General features: G+C 37.6%; 1 protein-coding gene across 4 annotated transcripts in view; it reads left to right on the forward strand.

The window, feature by feature from the left end:
* The window catches only part of TBC1D1 (TBC1 (tre-2/USP6, BUB2, cdc16) domain family, member 1), a 111,843-nt gene that overhangs the window by 55,339 nt on the left and 35,963 nt on the right, over window positions 1-20,541 (forward strand). For 2 of the 4 annotated variants that reach the window (XM_010574433.1, XM_010574434.1), the window contains 8 exons: window positions 406-510; window positions 1,139-1,271; window positions 2,630-2,721; window positions 4,360-4,470; window positions 7,046-7,174; window positions 9,266-9,352; window positions 11,073-11,362; window positions 16,896-17,035. In XM_010574433.1, coding sequence (XP_010572735.1) covers window positions 406-510; window positions 1,139-1,271; window positions 2,630-2,721; window positions 4,360-4,470; window positions 7,046-7,174; window positions 9,266-9,352; window positions 11,073-11,362; window positions 16,896-17,035 — 1,087 coding nt within the window. Of the gene's footprint in view, window positions 1-405; window positions 511-1,138; window positions 1,272-2,629; window positions 2,722-4,359; window positions 4,471-7,045; window positions 7,175-9,265; window positions 9,353-11,072; window positions 11,363-11,976; window positions 11,991-13,072; window positions 13,221-15,594; window positions 15,715-16,895; window positions 17,036-20,541 lie in introns of all 4 variants that reach the window. The other 2 variants (XM_010574435.1, XM_010574432.1) reach the window with 2 other exon arrangements.

Genomic DNA, 20,541 nt, shown 5'->3' on the forward strand with positions numbered 1-20,541 from the left:
TCTTACAAATGTAAAGCAATTGTTGACAACTTAAGCAAAAGAAAAGAAAAACAGAATGAGCTTTTTTCCCCTGCTATTTCCAATTTGGGTAAAATACATCTTGAACAGTATTTATTCATCTCTGTAAGCGTACTCCAATGGATCTGTTTTATTTCAGTCATTATAAAAAAAACCAACAAAACAAAACAACAAACAACCTCTGACTTAAGTGAAATTTGAAAGATTCATGAAGTAATAGGTTCTGTAACAGAATAGATTTTTAATGGCCAGATGACTTTAATGTAGCTGTAACAGAGATATGCAACCTATCTGTTGGGCCTCTCATGCTTTTGTCACTGGAAAAAATAGAGGTACAAAACATTGAAAGTAAATATGACTGGTTCATTACTGTTGTTTTTGTGCTAGGGAATTAGACATGTGGATCACTTTGGGTTCATCTGCAGAGAGTCTTCAGAAAATGGAGGCTTCCACTTTGTTTGCTACGTGTTTCAGTGTACAGATGAAGCACTGGTAAGTGAAAGAAAAGAAAAGCCTAATAGAATATTAGGCCCTGAAAGTCTTCTGTTGCTCCATGCTCTATAGTTTGCTGAATGTCTTCAAATCCTGCTCCACTCAGAAATATGATTTAAAAATGTAACTAACATAGCAGTCTGCAAAGGAACTTTTAATTTCTTTTGAAGGCAGAAGTTAAAATCCCCTTTAAAATCCAATAAAACTTCCTTTCATTGCACAGGCTAAGTTAGACCGTATGCCTCTTTTTTGGAAGAGGGTTTTTTCATAGTGTACCTGTTCAGAAAATCAGGACTATACTTTTGTGCTCTAGGTCAGGCCAGTACGTCACAACTTCAGTAAGCTTTTTTATCACAGACAAGAAAAGGTTTCTAGATAGAGGCAGTATCTTTTATTAGACCACAGTAATAAAATTAGGTGGCCTGGAAGAGCTATGTCTTCACGATGAGTTTTGTCTTGCTTGTGTGTTTGTGTGCACAAATGGCATGAGAACAGCTTTTCTCTTTAATCATAAACGCATTCCGAAACAAGCAGTATCATTGTAAAAGACTGTTGTGTGTGTGTTTAAGGAAAACAGAAACTCAGTGGAGGAGTGAAATTCTGTTCTTTTTCACTCTATTCTTTTCAGGTTGATGAAATCATGATGACATTGAAACAGGCTTTCACCGTAGCTGCTGTGCAACAAACTTCCAAGGCACAGTCCCAGCTCTGTGAAGGATGTCCTATGCAAAGCTTGCATAAACTATGTGAAAAGATAGAAGGTGAGGTTTGAAGAACCTTCTGGTCGAATATTTTTGTTAACAATTTTATTGGGGGACAATCTTACATGTGAAACTCTAAGGGAATGAATACTTAAGAAGAGCTTCGGACTTGGGATGAAGGGTTGAAGGCCAGTCTTTTTATTTAGAGGACTGCAATGTCAAGTTAAGCTTCTTTCTTGTATTTTAGTTGAATTTTTGAAAACTAATTAAGAGTCTAAACATAACTGAATTGCAGCTAGCTTGGCTCTATTAGCCATATAAACACAGAGGATTGTAGATAAGGAACTTCTCAAGAATATATGCTGCAATAGCTATGACCTGCTGCCCTACTAAACGTGAACTGAACAGTATGCTTTTAATATGCATGTTTGTGGTGTTGATCTATGCTCCTTCAAGAAAATGTAGCAGTTAGAATTGTAGTTGTTGCCCAGAAAACAAGTTCAAGACAAAAAAAAAACCCCTCTTTGCATTTCAGCAAATTTCACAGTTAGGATTTGTTCATTTAAGTGATGTCTGGGGTGAATAAAGGGCAACAGCAGCTTGTCAGATCACATGACAGTAGCTTGTGGGACTAAAACCTATCTAGTATTAATTTGATGAAACTGGAGAACTTCCAAAACTACTTTTCACTCTATTTTGGTCTTCAGCTAGCTATGATTTTTGAGAAATTTCTTGAAGGCAAATGATTCCTAATGCCTTTAATCATGCCATCTGGTTAATCGTATCATCTGCTTCTGAAGGAGAAATGCCATGATCAGAAACTACTGTTTCTTTTGAGGGTTTGTTTTTTCCACAGAAAATAGAGGAAAGGAATTTAATCCAGGATGAGAGCAGAAAAAAATAATCTGAGATGGTAGTCTGCTTTAGACTGTCAGTAAATGTTTTCAACAAGAGGCAAAGCAAGAACTTCACTAACATGCAATAAATTTACTCTTTTTCAGAAAAGACCAAGGCATACAAATTGGAGAAAATCAGTGGAAATTATATTTATACCACAGGCAAAATCCAAGCAGTACTGCATAAAACACAAACAAAGCAGTTTGCTAAAATGCAGTAGATCGTGGGTTTATTTTATCTTGTGTGATAATGGAATCTTCAGCTAAGAGTATATATAATCCTGGCCTGTGCTCAGTAAATCTCCTTGTTGCAGAGTTCGTGTCCCTCATTTTAAAGACATGAGTTCAGCAGTAGCTTTAAATTAACCTAGAGTTCTTTCCAATGGCCTGTTATGAAATCAGTGCAATGGGTCAGCTCAAATAACTGATCAGCTTTGGCTTAAATTGTGTGCATATTTTTGTGATCGATTAATTCTGACAAATTTGACCCTGTGATTTGTTCTTTTTTGTTCCTCTTGGTAGGGTTACACCCTTCTAAGACTAAACTAGAACTACAAAAGCATCTAACAACACTAAATAACCAGGAGCAGGCCTCTGTTTTTGAAGAGGTTAAGGTAAGCTCTTTGTTTCCTTCAGGATTTTAAAGCAATGGATGTTTTTTCCTAACATCAGTGTGAAGCACCGAAGTTATTTTCATTTTTTTGCGAATTATTATCTTTATTTAATAGACTGTTTATCACCTTGTGCTTTAATTTCAATATAATCATTTTTCTAGAGCTGTTAAAAACTTGTCTTATGATGAAAATGGCTTATTTGACTAATTTTTCTTCCCTTAATACTAGTTGTTTTCCATGAAAATGTTGACTTCTCACTGACTAAAACAGCACACATTTTTCTATGGGTGAAGGCAGTAACTTGTACTGTGAGAATACTCAACTGTTACTTTGACCAAAACAAATTACTGTAACGTTCCCAGATCAGAGAAGTTCCTGCCTAAAATTTATCCTAGATCTTAATACTTGTTAAACTAACTAAAAATGTTTAACTTTCTATCTTCTGAATGAAATCCATTTAAGCACAGAGGAAAGCATAGCTGGATTTAAGACAGATGATGAACATTGAAGGAAACGTCATTGGGCTTGGCACACTGTTGAAGATAAGGAAATTTCAGACTTTTATAAAAATAATACTTACTTCCTCTCTTGAGTCATTTCAGTCTCTTGGTGTGTTTCCATGTGGCAGTTTATCATCCAGTACCAAATTTGGAAATTACTCTGTGGGAGCAATTCCACGAGCTAAGTAATTGCTTAGTATACAGCAGCTAGCTGGCACTGTTGCCTTTTAGTATTCTGCACTCATTTTAATGGTCTAAAGCTTCTAGTAGTCACAGGAAACTCATAATTGCTTCTGGTGAGCGTCTGCAAACGATTAACTTTATAAAACCAAGGGTAAAGTACATCTCTCCTGCCTATCTTTCAGCTGATTTTTTTGAGTTGAACTGCCTAAAATTTTAGTTGTTGCATTCTTACAGCTCCATATGTTGTAACTGTGATTTGCATTTTTAGATAACTGTCTTTCTAAGGATATTTTTATTGATCTGATGTGCTACCCTGGCATTAGCTAATTCGTACTGTATCCTCTGCATTACATCAATAGGCTTAAAACAGCATATGCTTTTCAAAAGTTAGGTTTCTGGGATTAAATTCTATGATAGTTTTAAAAACATTTTCTCGTACAATAATTCAGATCTAAATAGAATGCAGCAGAGAGAAATGTGTTCACCTTGTGCACTAATTTTTAAGATACCTATGTCATTTCTGATTCTCATTGGGAATGCCCAATGAGAAGGATTTCTAGGCGAGAGGTTGTGCATCATAACTGCAAGACAATACTTCACGTGTGCTACAAACTCAGAACGACAGTGTTTTGGTTTTCTTTACATCAAAAGCAAATTGGCAAAAATATTTTTTAAAGTCTTTATTTGCTTGTGGCAATTTGATACCTCTACAGTTGTCCTTTATCTTTGATCTAAATTCTGTCGTGTATGAAGTGAGGTCAAGTGTTTCTCTGGCTGTGTTGCTGCTTTACCTGGGACACTAGTGTCCTCTGGTGGACTGGAGTAGTAGCATTAACCAAGTTGAACTTGTTCTTACACTAAGGATGTATTGACAATGACAAAGTGAAAAGAGTAAATGTTTGCTAACTGTAATACAAATGTATAATTACTGTGCTTGTGGTGTTTTCAATTAAAGAAATTAAGACCAAGAAATGATCAAAAAGAGAATGAGTTGGTTATCTCTGTTCTGAGAAACATGTATGAAGAAAAACAGAAGGACCATGTTCATGTTGGGGAAGCAAAACAGGTAAGTAATCATTCAATTTTAGTTCATGTAAGGAGGAGCCAGGAAAAAAGTCTTCCATTCCATTTTTATACCTTTCCAAAGGCAAATTTCCATCACTGGCGTTTTGGAACTTCAGACTGCAGGCAGTGGTGAACACTGGTTTTGCTTGTGATTCATAGGCTATTGTCATGTGCCAGAACAGGCATATCTCAGATTTTGAGGTACCCGGTACAGTCTGATTTCAGGCTTTGGAGAAAGAGATGCAAATAAGGTAGACCACTAATTTGGTTATTTCTTTCTTCTCACTGCAATGAAAATGCAATGTATGTGAGAGAATATATAATGAATTTGTAATTGCTCTCAGCCCATCTGTGGCATTTGCTATCCCGCTGTCTCTGTGAGTCAGTGTCCTGACAACACATTGGATTTGATCCTTGATAAAGACTATTACATTTACTCAACAGCTGGAACTTATTTCTTATGTGCAAACCACCATTTGAAGTGGCCTCAAGGAGCAGATGAGGAGGATTGCTGCAGAAACAGCAGCAGAGACTGTCGTCCATTTCCAAAGAGCTGAGCTACTTTTCATTCTTTATCAGGTTGCATCAGTGCTGTTTAACTGGCTGTTTATACAGCACAGTTAAGGTTTTTCAAAAGGGATTAATGATTTTGGTTGCCTTGGTTTGTGACTAAGTAACTTAAGACACCTCAAGGAGGTCTGTATTCAAAAGAGGAAGGATCAGCACCCATTCTCCGGAAACCTTCAGTTCCAATTATTTGACCCTTTTAAAAATCCTGGCTGTCCCACCCATCATGATGACTACTGTTGGCTGTTTGTGATATAAACTAGCAAATTAATATATGGAGACTAATTAGATCCCTGAAGAAATTGGGGAAGTAGCAGCAAGTCTTCATTTACTATTTGTTCACTTTGTTAATCTTTTCTCCTTTTATGGCTTACTGGCTAATTATTGACCTCCCTGAGAAAGCAGGAAGAGAACTTTGCATATTTCATGCTCTGATTTCTTGTCTTGGGCATCTCACCAGAAATATGTTTTTAAGAAAAAAGCACTGTAGTTATGGCATGACAGGAAGAAACATTGCCTGAGGTTCTCTATCATCATACCTGAAATATTTTTATTTGGTTTAATGCCAGCTGATTATCAAATAGTTATCAGTCACAAATGGCTTGGAAATAGGGATATACAAAGCAAGATAGTATCTTAGTATGCCTTCAGTGTGATTTGAAAATTCATAGGGCCTGCTGCAGTCTGTTTGCTCAGTTCCTGGAACAAAAATTGGTTAATCTGATCCTTGTAAAGATGCCAATGCTCTAAGAACAGAGTTGACTTGCCTTCAGTCCATCATTTGTCGTAGCATAACATTTTGTATTTACTCTGATAATTTATCTCCAGAGCTGTGTAATAGCAGATACCTTTGAACATGTACTCTGGCAGGGTATTTGTCTCAGCAATCATTAACCCATGACACCCTGATGTCCCTCTTCCCTTCTTTTCTACATAGGTATTCACTGTCACGCTTTTCATCACTTTTTTTTTTTTAATATATAAATCAGGGGAGATAAAAAATGAAATATGGTACTAGTACATGGATCTTATTTAACAAAAATGACCTTCAAAATAAGCGTCTTTTCATAAGAACATAATAGCAGGCAGCATCTGATTTGCCCTTTGAGGATAAGATGAGCGAAGGTAAAAAGAAAATACAGAAGCCTGTAACTTTGTCGTACTGGAAATGGGATGCTTTAAAATTTTTATCTAGACAGGACTATTTGGTGGTGATGATGGCATGCTGTTCAGCTGCCCACATACTAATAGTTACATAGATCAAGCATTCAGATCTCTGAAATTAGGGCCAGGTAGAGAGGGCTACGGTGCCTGGCAGTCTCAAGATGAACCCCCAAAAATAACACTCAAAACTGTGCTCTGGTTTCTACTGCAGGTGTTAGGTTTGGATGGTAATATTTGCATCATAGTGTCATTTTTGTATTTGCTACACTAGTCTTTACGAGCACTAGAAATGGACTGAAATACTTATTTAAAAACCAAAACTCTCAATAGACTGTTAGCTTTAAGGTGGAAGTGTTTCTACTGGTAAAATACTTAGAAGAGTTAGATTGTTATACATCTTCCTGGCCCTTAAAAAGCCCCATTTTAATATAATGGAGACACTTGAGAGTTCTTGTTAATTATGAGCTTCATCAATTTTGATTAATTTCTTGGCTGAAGAAAAGTAAATCCATCAGAAATCTCTAATCTGTTAAACATTTAGAATTTGTACAGTTGTACTTTGGCATTAAAGAAAATTTGTCAACACAGCCATAAATCCCTATCAAAATGGCAATTCTTCTGAAGCATGCTACTACAGTCAACACATTTTGTTTAAGAGATTTCCTGGTCTTATGTTAGCATAGTTTGTTAAACTTCAATATAAGTATCAGTAGAGAAAAAGGCATGAAAAGCCAAGAACACCAGGAGAAAGTATTGATTCAAGTTACAGAAGTCTTCAGACTGTTCACTGAGATTCTGCTCCATGCTGTTGAGTATTTCACATTGATGTTTTTAAACACTTGCAGACTTCACAATCCCCAGCTGAGAATGCTGTAAACGAGGTGCCCAGCAGTGCTCCGAGATTCAGATTAGATATGTTAAAGAACAAAGCAAAAAGATCTCTGACAGAATCATTTGAAAGTATTTTATCACGTGTAAGTATCTTCATGTTTATTGCCTCTGAACATAATTTCATTGTTTTATTTATTTGAATGATAGAAAAGTCATACTTGTTATCCTTCCAGGTTGTAGCCAAGTAGTTATTCAAGGCACAGTGACAAAAATATTTGAGTGTACATGTTAGAAGAAGACAAAACAAAACAGGGCTTTGGTAGAGAGAATACCAAGTCCTGGAAGAAGTGAACTAATTGCTAGATAAGAAACAGTGTATATAGGCATTTCAAAAAATTAATAGGAAGTTGAGCATGAGAACTTATGAAAAGTGACAATTGTTTTATTTCTCTTTCAGATTTAGAAAATTTAAAAATAATTGTAATTGTTCACTTCTCTTTATGTAGAAGGAAGTGATTAGGGAACTGACTAAGCATTCCTAATGGGATAGTATTTATAAGTGACACAGAACTGATGACTGGGGCATCTGAACTTTTAAATGCTAGAGGTTATTTGAAGGCGAGGAGTGTAAAGAACTTCAGAAGGCACTAAGAATATGAACTCATTTATGCAATATCACATCAGGTAAAATGCTTTGTAAACAGTGTCTGGCAATACCTGTTAGTGGAAAAAACGTGAACTCCTATGTGATAGTGATCCCCAAGAAAATGTTTACCATGAACAGATGGCTGAAAGTATCTGCTGAAAGTACACAGCAGTGGTTAAGAAAGTGGTCAAGTTTAAGCACTACTTAAACTTACGGAGTGTCTTCTCATTCAAATATTCTTGTTTGCACCTCATAGAAAAAGTCTGAGGAAAATAATAGGAGACTTGGGAAGGCTTGTGCTTGACAAAGGATTAAAAAAATCAGACCTTCTCCCTTTTTAAAAAAGAGAGTTGTGACAGAATGCCAAACAACAAATATTAAGAAACAAAAATTCGGCATTCTCATTTCTCATCAGCAAACAGTTAAATTGAAGCAAGATCTAGTACAGTTTATTGGCTCATAGACATGCAACTTGTAGTGACAAAACGAGGCTTTTAAAGCTTCTTTCAGACATTGTATCTAACCTGTTCCCATGAAACAAATTATGGCAAAAGCGTGTTCTCCCTGTTATAATTACGCATATAGGCAAGATTTTTAGTTGAATGTCTCTGCTCATTACTTCCCAGCCAAGCATTTCTAGAGTTCACTCCCAATAAAATCCTGCTGTGGGTGTGTCCTGGATGTGAAACATAATGTTAGTGTTGTTACACTAACTATAGTAGTTACTGTTCTAATTTTTGCTAGTTTGTCCTGACTGGCATGAGCTGTCTTCACATGAGCAGAGCTGTATATTGGTTGCATTTTCACTGTCATGGCTGTTTTGATGGAAATTCTTGATTTTGATCAGATGTGAGGCAAAACATTTTGTCTGAGCTTCAAGGAGAGAATAGCCACTACTGTGAATGATGATGACATTTTGTACCTGGAGTAACAGTTCAAAGAGAACATAAGCCTTAACTTCAAAACATAAAAAAAGATACCATTTGAGGTTAGGAAGATAAAAGTTCCATAGTTGTGTTAGCACGTAAGAACCATCAGTAGGTTTCTTGATATTTCTCTTGGTTACATAAAAACATTAGTCAAATAAATTATACAAAAATATTGTTGAACAGATTATACAAAAATATTTATGCTTTCTGATTTGTGGTCATTGAAATGATAATATTGGAAATTATGTTTTGCTGTTTATTAAATTTATATGGTTTGAGTCCTTTGTAATAGACGGCCTTTTAGTTTCTTTGTATCCTGGTAAGAAGTACCTAGTGTGAAAATTTCCTATTTGGAATACAGAAGGTACTTTAATAGTAGTTGTAGTACATGCGTGTAATATGTGATTATGTACATACCATGGAAACCACATCATTGCCCATGAGAATTCCTTAACTCCACAGGATCCTTTAAAATGTCAGTGACTGTCCTGAATGAAGCCTCTGTTTCTCACGGGGGCAAAGGCTATTCTTAGGCATTTCAGGAAATTAACTTTCATGCTGTCTTTGAAAATTACAGATTCTGACTATGCTAGACAGATCTCTTTTTGCTGTGCCCCATATATCATAATCTTAACTGCTGGTGTGCTTTATCTCTACAGGGCAGTAAAGCCAGAGGTCCACTGGACAGTTCTGGTGCTGTGGATTTGGACAGCTCCATGTCCAGTACCTTAAGCAGCCCAAGTAAAGTAAGTAAAGCCTGGGGTGAATGTACCTATTTAGAAACTTCAGATAATATTCCCTGAAAAACTAGTCAGATGTAAAATGCAGTTACCAACCGCTCATATAACTGTTCTGTTCTAACATCTTGCATTTTGTTTTGATTATTTTGGGGGAGTAGACAAGCTAACTGATTGTGTGTGAAAAGAAATAAAGCCCAGAACAGCCAAACAGTATGATAAAAACAGTATCACAGAGTAGGGAGAGTAGGTATGTCCTTTTCTTCTGACCTGTAAGAGTCCTGTTGCTGCTTGCTGATCCATAGGGTGTGTCTTTATTCCTGTGCCCAGTCCCTCTGAGGGTGATGGAGCTGCATTCATTGCAGGCAGCGTCTTGGATCAGCAACTGCCTTTCATTCCCCCCCCCTTTCCCAGCTTAAAGCAATATTTAAGTTTTTCAGAATTTTCAAGTTGGTTACCCAAACAATTTTCATATATGTAACATGTTAGAATGTGTGTGAGTCCTCTGAGGGACAACTTGAACAAAGTAATTTCCCAGTTTACCCTGATAACAGAGATTCAGGCTAAGAAATAGCAGTCACATGTCAATACAATGGTGACGTGTAAGATGCTACTATCTGTAGAGTTTCACTTGAGATTTCCATACTTTTTGACAAGATGGGACTCATAGTAAATCTGTGGTTCTGTTCTCCAGAAGTTTAAAGTTGTTTTCAGGCCTTTCATTCTGTTCCCCGTGCTATGAAAAAGAGCAGTGCAATGGGGTCTCCATTTGAATTTCAAATGCCTTGTACTGTATATAAGCACATATTTTGTATGTACATGTCTTATTGTGTGAGTCTATATATGTGAAATAAAATATATGACATCATCTGAATCTTGCAACAATGTGCAGCAAAACAAATGCAATAATTACCATGCTGCTGATACTAATCTGGTTGGTTTTAGCCCTGAAAGTACATACTGTGAATGCAGGATTGCATTTGTAAGAAACATAAAACTAAAACAAGAAGTGGAGTAATTTCCCCCTTTGTATGGTTAGAAAGCTTTTAGTTTGAATAAAACAATATAAAGAAACAGCATAGAAGCAGCCAGTTGTCTTCTCTGGAGGCAACCTAGCATTCTGCAGACTTGCATACAGCTATTGATTCTGCTCTAGTGCCTATTTGCCTATGGACTCCTGACTTCAGGTAATCAAGAGTCTGCTCTTTCTGCTTCTGTTTTTGAAAGAATGGCCAACTCTGCAGGAAACACATAAGGTGGGGAATGAAGAAAAATACATGGTTTTGGACTGAAATGGGCATCTAGTCATAGGATTAAAGTCCTTTGAGTGAATCTAAGGATAGACAAGAGGAATATTATATTGTTAGGTGGGGTGCTAAATATACAGTGCTCTGAAATGCCACCCTTTTCATTGCTCTCACTGTTACCCAAACCTGACCCATCTGTTCTGTTCTGACCCCATTTCTTCTGAGTTGTATTCAACATACTGTAAAATATACAATTACTCTCAAAAGTATTTCTTCTCTGTAAAATGGAGACTGTAATTTGTTGACCTAAATGATTAATAACAAAGACATAAAATATCAAAGAGACTTTCTTTGAGCTATCATGATAAAAATGTGCAAATTTGAAGCAGGTCTCTGTGGGATGTGAAAAATGACATGGGACTGCAACCTCAAAGATTGATTCTAAACCTATGTATTGATAACCTTCTTTTTTGCACTGCTAGGAACTGCCATTGTGTGAAAAGGAGAAAGACAGACTTCCTACTCTTCCTACAGAAAACACTGTCAAGACCAGTGGATCAGTGTGTGATCTCTCCAGCAGTGCAGATAATTCTCCTGTTGAGCAGTCTGTTACATTACCTCAGCAAAGCTTTCGGAGGCGAGCAAACACACTGAGTCATTTGCCAACAGAAAGCCAGGAATCACTGGTACCTGTTGAAACATCGCCATCCATTCCTCAGAGGAAACTTATGAGGTACCACTCAGTGAGCACAGAGACTCCTCACAAAAGAAAGTAAGACTTATTAAAAGCAGGCTGTGATTTCGTTTGTTGAGGGCATATTTGGGGATGATAATTGCATACCAGGTATGTCCTCTTAATGGATAAGAAATGTATCGCAGCAGTGTGTCACTCTTTGGAGGTTTGTAGGTATTCTGTTTAAAAACACTGTTATCCCTGTGTGCTCCACAGGGGAGAGAAAAACATGAGATGTGTAGTTCCACAGTATGTCACAAAACTAAGTGTAAGCACAACATAGGATTGCTCCCAAGGGATTTGATTATATTTTTGCAAGCAATATTCATTAATTTTCATTGTTTTGATCTGCAAGCAGTATAAATAAATGCTACTTCTTGTTGTCTGTTTATAGAGAAAAATCCAGTAGCATCTGTGATGCTGAAAACCTTACTAGTTGGTGAATTCATGTGTGACTTTAAAATAACACACAAAACTGACATAAATTGCCTAACTGTTGATAGAGGTGAGGCTCCTGTCTAGCTTTTCAATGAGCCTGTGTAGATTTTACTCTCAAAAACAGGCTACTGCTTGCCTTTATGCTAATACTCTTTAAGCTATCCTCCTTCAAATGCCTGCTTCTACATCTCTAAAGTCTCTTAACTTTATGGCAGTTGTCTTCCTTCCCTCTATCTGGCTTTTTCCAATTACTATGGAACCATTTCTGTCTGTAGGCTTCTGTTTTACTGCCAAAACTGCTCATTTACGCAAGTTAGTAGGAATTCTGTATGTGTTCCAGCTCATTTTTCCCTGCAGGAGGCAGGGCAGTAAAAAAAAAATGCCTGAAATAGGTGATGACAGTGAAAAAAAGAGAATTATAGTATTTGAAAGGAAACATAACCTGGGTTGCCTTTTTGTCCCTTCTTTGAACCTTTTTAATTCTAAAATACTAGAATGCTTTTGTAGTGCAGTTTAGGACATGTGTTGTTGGTCTGTTGTCTTCATGAGAGTTGCCCTGATCCTTGTAGCTGCTTGTTCAGTCAGTTCTTATTTTACTATAGGAATGCAGCTAGAAATTAAGTATATTTTTCACTTCCTTTGTTATTTCTATTTGGGTTTGATCATATAATTTTTAGTAAGACCTGAGTGCCTGCTCCCTCACATAACTCAAAGCAAAAAGTAATCACTGTTGCTTCCCTTTCATAGCAAATGTACAGAACCAGGGGTAATGGAAAATTTAGAAGAAAAGTATACTTAAAAGTTCTTAAAAATCACTGGAATGGTAGACTTGTAACAAGTCTTGTACATTTTATGAGTGTTTTTGAACAGCTTACCTCAATTGTGTCCAAAGTGTAAATAAATTTGGATCTTCATGTAGCATTTCACTTCTCATCCATTAGAACTCTTGATCACATGCCTGACTTTATCATAGAAACCATGGGGAAGCACATATGAGGGAGAAGAAAGGGGTGTGTCAGTGACAGTTTTTTGGGAGTTTAAATTTAGTCATATGCTGAAATGCCTTGCTGAAGCCTGTAAGTCTGTATTTGGGACTTTGCTGATTGGGTTAAAATGTTCAGCCTCTTACAGTTACTGCATTAACTGTGAAAAACCTAGGAAATGGTTGATTTGTATATGCCAGGTTCCTTTCAAAGATTAGAGAAGGGATTTCACTTCCCCCCACCCTTTCCTCTCTTACTGTGTTTTGTTCTTTGTGCCACCTCAACTCCATCGCTCTGGTTGGAATCCCACTGTATGATTTGAATGCATCTGTCGGCGAATCTAAAAGTTCTTCTGGTCAACTTACGCGTTCTCCTACTCTAGCTCGTCTTAATCCCTCGGCCTCTTCGCCCAACTTTTTTAAATATCTAAGGCATAATTCAAGTGGAGAACAAAGTGGGCATTTTGCACAAAAGAGGTGAGCTAGTGCCTGTATGTAGTTTGGGGTAGGGTTTTTTTAGCATGTTAATATGAAGCTCTATAGTGTAAATAATTAAAATAATTTAATATAAACCGATGGTGGTAGATTTTTATGGGAGAGGAACTCTTTAACTGCTCCGTTACTGAGTGTAGAGCTGCTACTTACATAATTTTTTGTTTTAATAAATGAAATTCTTTCAGACACACGGACACATGACTTTCTTTAGAGCCAGTTGCTCCAAAGCAACTTGTTGTTATGCAGCAGACAGCAGCACTGCTTAAATTGTGCGAGGGATAAGTTGCCAAGAACCTGTGATCCAGCTCACTCTGTCCCTCCTCAGTCATTCAGTTCTGTTCTGCTTTGTTCATGGTAACACAGAAACATGTTAATATTCTTTTGTGCCTGACATTAAAGGCAAATTGACTAAGTTAACTAAATGGGGCAAGAAATAGCAGGACTGTGGAGACCTGATACAAAAACCCCACAAACAAGGAAAACCCACAAACAAACAAAAAACCCAACACCCCCCACTCCCCCAAAAACCAAGAACAAACAAACAAAAAACCCCAACCTACAAGCTTGTGTATTTGTCTTGGTTACTTTGAGCAATATCGAGTTATACTTTTCTGTGCCTCCTTTCTTAGAACAAAAATACATATAGAGAACATTGAGAAAAGGACATCAACCCATTGTTTCTCTGAGAACCTGAAACAAGTAGCTCCCTAAAAATCTTAACCGTGAAACCACTTCTTAACCCCTTGAGCTAAAACTGCTTGTTTTAGCTCAAAAGGCTAATGAGACCAAATGTCCTTGGAAGCGCTGTCAACAGTCACTGGCCATTGGCAAGCAATTTTTACTGCTGTTGCTGTTTATTGTTTCATTTTGTTCTCCTGGGTGAAGGTTTCCTGTTTCACCAAGGTGCTGATTCTTCTGATCCTGAGAAAATACTCAACTGAGAACCTTGTTTCACCAGTTCCTTCAGCTGTATTTGCTGAGTACTAACTAGCATCTCTCTTAATTTAGCTTCACCTCAGAAGTATGGTATAGCTCAGAGGAGGAAATGTGAGGCTACAATGTCCTCTTTACTCTTCATTTTAATAAGATTTACTTTAATCCTGAAGGCTAAATTCTCAAAAGTAGATTTTTCCAAGTAGATTCTGCACGTACAGTAGCAACTTCTCCTTCAGTGGTCATTTAAGGGTATACCTTATTGAACCTTTAAGCAATAAGACTGAAAACTGAAATTGATAGGAATATCAAATGGGTTAATGAGTTTAAAACAATAAAGTCAAACTGCCCAAGTTGATTGTATTCTGTAAGTGAAATTACAGTGTAATTGTGATGGATTCACAATGCAATTGTAAGCAAAACCTGTTTGCAGGGCACACCATGCTACAGCCTTATCTTCTTTGTGCTCAGTACCAGCTACTAAATAGCTTCACTTCATACTAGTGATTATCCCAGAGTATCCCCCCCATCCCATTCATGTCTTCAGGAGACAGTGCTAAATGCCATCCAGATATATCATTATGGTTTGTTAGAAGCAGTTATTTCTTAAACTTAGCTTCACATGATTAAATTCTCCTACTCACATGTTTTTGTGTACTCTTCTGAGAAAAAGGTCTTCCAGTATCATCAGCCAAGTAATTTTCTGTGTTTTCATTTCATGCAGAAACTTTCATTATCTGAGTTGTTCTTACTTCCTTCTATTAACCTTCTTCTGAGTATGTTGGGGGCCTGTTATTTTAAAAGAAAGAGCAGAATTACGTTGGCCACAAGACTGTTGATGAAATTTGATTAGTACTCCTGTCTGTTGCATAAATAGAGCCACAATCCTAAATGATCAGTCAGAAGGCTCGGCTTTTAACTTAAAAGTTCCAAGCTTGTCTGAATAAAATCCTGTTAATGCTTTACAAAATGTTTTTTGCCAAAGTCTTATTTTTCATTTGCCAGCACAATGATTATCAGTGTCAGCTTCTCCTAACCTTTTCCCCCAAACTTAGTCAATCATTGCAACTTTGAAACTGATATTTAAGTAAATGTGCAATGATAAAGTTGGCGTCAGTTCCTACTAGATTAAAGGAATTTACTTGAAACGTGCACTAAAAATCTTGGGATATAGATATAAAGAATAATAGCTTTACTTGGAAGTACATTTATTTATATTGGAACATTTTAGTTTGCCCAAACGAATGTGTATTTCAAAGTAGCACTTTGTTAGCAGTTTTAGTTTTGACTTTGGTTTCCTTGATATTCAGGCCTTCGGGATTTAGCTGCTTTTTGTTTGAAACTTAGCAGTATGTGTTATTTTTAATTCTGTGGATTTATACTTCTTTGTTCTAAACTATACTTTTCCCAACTGCACTCTCAGCATCTCCTACCGTACTGCCTTAAGGAGAAGGCTTCATTCTTCCTCTTCTGTGCCAAATTTCTTAAAATTTCTGGCTCCTGTAGATGAAAATAACACCTCTGACTTTAGGAGCACAACAAGGTAGGGTTCTCTCTTAAAGCCTGGAGGTAAAACTGTAATTTCAAAGGTTGCTTTGTCTGAAATATTTTAAATGCTTCTCACACTTGCAAAACCTGATTTGTTCAACAGTTCACTTGCATGTATTCTGCATGTGATTGCTGTCAAAAGGATGGAGCTATCCCAGACTCTTCTCCCATTAAGACTGCAGAACTTAACCATTTTGATGTTGTAATGGTCATGCAACTTCCACCTATGTACTTCTGTGATTATTCCTGCTAAGGGACTGTATTAGCCATTTTCAGTTAAGAGAACATACATGGTTCACCCTAAGCAATGTCAGTGTCCTCACATTGGAAGGAGAGGATGGCCTATAAAATGCTCCTCCCAGTTGCTGCCAGAGCTATTTGAAGTTCATTTATCCCTTTCAACTTCAACAAAGACTCATGCAACCATTTAGCCAATGGTTGGAATAAAGCAATGAATAGTTTAAAGATGTAATGGGTGAGAGTTATTAGTGGGATTTTTAACAGGAAAGTAGCATTGCTGTTCGCTATTTCATTTAATATTCTGAATAAAACTCTCTCTGTAGTTTGTGGATTGCATCAAAGGAGTAACATCCAAGGTTCCTGGACACTGTTCCCGAGTTTATTGCTTATTTCAGATGGTGACTTGCGGACATGAAGGTTAAAAATTTTGCTCCAGGTCTGTGTTGTGAGGGAATAGATTACATACCCAGTTCACAGAAGGCTGGAAGTTTAGTTGGTGTTTATAAAGCTCCTTGATGTGTGCTGATAAAAAGCATCAGCAGTTCTTTGTGTCTCCTATGAATAATCGCTAGATTTTGTGGATGGCATTTAAATAGCAGAGTGGTAAAGATACATTATGGTGTATGTGTCTTTAATGTGTTGTGTTTAATACACTGCTGTAAAGCAAGCTGAAAATTAATTAAAACTGAAGAAAGCAGAATGCACAGAGCTGCCAGCCTGTTTTGATGACCCTGAGTGATGTTTGCAGCTTTGTATAAGCCTGCTGCCACAAAGCAAGCTTCACCCACCTAACACTTAAGAGCTTGACCCAGCATATGCACAGCACACTGCACCCCTTAGCTGATGGTTTGTGTTGTATTCACTGAAGACTGTGTCACTGTTACTAGCAGATTCAGGTAACCTACTCACAAGCCACTCTGTGTTCTGCAATTTTAGCGACTACGAATCCAAACACAGCCAGCAGGCCATTGGTGCGGATAGCCCTGTAAGGACTCGACGGCATTCATGGAGGCAACAGATATTCCTGCGAGTGGCAACCCCTCAGAAAGCATGTGATTCTCCCAGCCGATACGATGGTAAAGTCTGTGTTTATTTGTTCCCATGAACATTGTTAGTGGATGTAGTCTGTGAAGTGTGGATCATTTTCTCTACCAAGTGGACATACTTGCCCAGTGCTCTGTTTGTCCTGTCTTTGCAGTTTCCCACCTACTTTTTGGTCATGCCAAGCTCATCAGCTGTTGAGTTTTTGTTTTTCAGCTTCTTGCCTAACATAGTTCCAATTGTGTCAAATTAACTAACCAGAGAAGAAATTATTTTTATGTGTACTATTTTAATGAGTTCTGGGGAAAAAATGTATCACCAAGTATTGCTCTGAAGAAAAGGTGATGCTTCTGTTTCATCTTTCCATGCTGGAGTATAGGACTATGGGCTAGAAAAATCCAGGCCTAGCAGAAGAAATTAAATTTCTTTTATGACCTCAGGTGAGTTCTGTAGTGTGTACTTCATACCAGACTGAATTTGACCTCATGTATGCTGCTCCAGTCTGTGACATTTGCCACTTGAGCCATAGTTATCCACTGTTCTTGTATTTATTTCCTGAAATTCTGCAGAGCTAAAGAACCACAGACTAGAAAAAAAATCACTGCACATGAGCATGTGGTTGCATCATTTTATGCATCTCACTTTATCTGAGTCAGATAGTAGAGCACATGCTGAGGCGAACAATGCCTCAGAGAAGCTTGTGACTGTAGGTAGTGGTCTCTTGCTCTCTAAAGTTTGAATTTCACAGCTTGAGCTCTGCAAGCTCTACCTTCTAACTGATCTCTAAGGCCATTGTATAAGAAATAAGAAAAAGTATAAGGGAACAGGAGGGAACAGTACATTATAGTAAATGTAGTAAAAAGTAACCATCTTAATGTCACTGAGACATTTTTCTTGCATCTTAAAGAGAGACCTTGATGAACTGGACACAGCACATAACAAAAGTGTTTCTGTTGTTAATGCATTACTTGCAAGGTAATTTGACTGACAATGGGGTAAGCTGTATATGGGCAGAGATGCCTCTCAAATTTAGTGTACTTCAAAACAAAGTAATCTCAAGAGCATGTTGTATAAACATACATGTGAAATGCTCTCCTATACTTCAACGCATATGAAGGAGCTGTTCGACCTCAGCTGTTTTGTGAAGCTACTCTTTTTGCAGGTTTGATGCATCTTTTTGTGACTGGAAATAGTCTTACTTGTTTTTGAAAGCCACAAAACCTTCCCATATTAAATAGGGAAAAAACACCTAAATTGCCTATCCAAGCATTTCCTCTGAGGTGTAATAGCTGCAAGATAAAATCTCAACAACCTACAACTGGATAAGCAGAATAGTTGGAGAAACAAGTGTGGCCAAAATGGAAAACAGGAAGTGCTATTAATAGGAGGACCAATTTAAAATATCTGGCCTTTTTCTTCACTTTTGTTTTCTTTTTCTGTTTTTGTTCCAATGTACATATTCAATTTATGAACAGAGGGAGAAAACTCAAGAGTTAAGGGGTTTTTTTTATTCATAACAAGTATTGGGTTTTTCTGTTTGGATTTTCATGCATCTCCTGGAACATTTCTGGCAGCAAAGGGTAGTCACTCATGATCCAGTCTCTGTAGCCTTTAAGAGGGCTGCTGTACAGATGATATTACATTGGACTCACCACAACAGTTAACTTGGTAACCTCTGTAGTGCCAAAGTAAATATAACTAGCTATCATTCATCTCTTGTTCCTCTTTCTTTCATATTCTCTCAAGGAGAAGCAGCACATGCAGTGGAGTTTATTGATTTTAAAAGTTACCTGTACTTCCTTTTTTTTTTTTTTAAAAAAAAAAGCCTTCCTCACTCTTTTTAGACTGATTTCCTTTGAAAAAGAATTTATGTGAGTAGCTGATGTATCACCAAAAGATCAGTTTCAGCCAAATTGGACAGAGGGCAAAGAAGGTTTTAAAGATAACATGTTTTGTCATGTTCTGCAAAAGTAAGCATGAAGAGAGGGAAACAAGGGAGCATTCATGAGTTTCCCTTTATAGACTGCGACTCCACTGAGCAATTTCTCCATTCAAGTGCAATATCCCACACACCATTCCAAGGTACTCTGCAGGAAAGCAGTAAGGAAAAAGGCTAGGGATTTTTTTACAAGTTAGTAAGTCAACAAACCAAGAGACCCAGATCTCTGTGAGTCAGTGATGAAGAAGTTTTTCAAGCTTAGCATAGGCTGCTTTACTAAACTTTGTATTAAATGTGAAATCCATCAGTATGCCTGAACTACGTGTTGCTTTGACTACGTATGGGCAGGCGCTGTCAACAAAATGAAACTGCTTTGTGGCTGTAACTTCTTTGGGTTGTAATCAGTAAATATGCATGTGTAAGATGTCACAAGAAATGGGGACAACTTTAAGCGTTATACACACAGAAAGATCCGGATTCTGACATTTGTGATTCCATTTGTATAGGCAAGTGGTGAGCTGAATCTCAAGATGCATCATGTTCATTGCCACTCTCTGTGTGATTAAGACAGCAGGATATGAAGGTGTATGTACTAAAAGTTAAAAAAAAAAAAAAAAAGAAAGAAAAAAAGAAAACCCAGGTAACTGGTACATAGCTTTTGCAGAAATTTTGAGCTTAATCTTATGAGGCTCTGAACTTGAGAGATGTCTAGTGTCCTGAGTTACCACGTGAAGCTGACAGCGCTTTGAGTCCCCCTGTCTTGTAGTTCTGGATCCTTTAATTCTTTAGGAGGTGCTCATAAGTAGTTTGAGCTAAAACTTCATTTCCTGTAATTTGGCTGGAGAGACATGATTGCTGGCTGTGCTTTGTTGGTTGCATCGTGTATTACCAGGCAGAGAGCACACTGTTTTGCAGACACTACTATTTAAAAGGAGGGTTTTATTATAAGTGAAAGAGGATGTTCATTTCTTACTAGTTCAGGAGTAAAATGAAAAACAGTCCCAAATCAGTAGAGTTAAAAAATTATATTGCAAATAGATACACTAGAAAGCCATTTTTTTCTTGCCAGTTGAGATTCCTGCCTTGCCTGATGACTGGACTCAATTCAGCCACGCTCAGGCAAGGAGAGCACTCTGAGACAACAGAAAGCCTCGGGTACAGGAAACCATTACTTTCGGTTGTTACAGGAGCAATGTCTCATGTGCAGGCCCTCCTCCAGCCACCTCCTGCTTGTGGGTGCTGCCGCTTTCCCCTTCCCCACTGTTTTCCCCTGCTTCTGTACATAACTTTACCATGAAGCGCATTGGAGAAGCATTACACAATTTGCTGCCTGACAGGACAGCCAGGTGATCTCTGGTGAGCCTGAAGATGAGGTTGATCTCCAGCTTAGAGATCTAGAAAGGATTTTCTGCATATGTGAAATGATCTGTAGGTATTTTTATTGCTTTCCAGCTGGTAGCTGGAGGTTTGCAGGGTTGAAGTATGTTAGTTCTACAGTAGCAAGCTACAGTTCAAATGTCCAACCTCATCTCTTGCTGTTCGCTGGGGAATGGTTGTGCTGCTGCAGGTGGTGTGGAGCACTGGGGGGCAGCATTTCTCTCA

This window comes from Haliaeetus leucocephalus, unplaced genomic scaffold (genome assembly GCF_000737465.1).
Source record: "Haliaeetus leucocephalus isolate CR32 unplaced genomic scaffold, Haliaeetus_leucocephalus-4.0 Scaffold439, whole genome shotgun sequence".
Classification (NCBI taxonomy): domain Eukaryota; kingdom Metazoa; phylum Chordata; class Aves; order Accipitriformes; family Accipitridae; genus Haliaeetus; species Haliaeetus leucocephalus.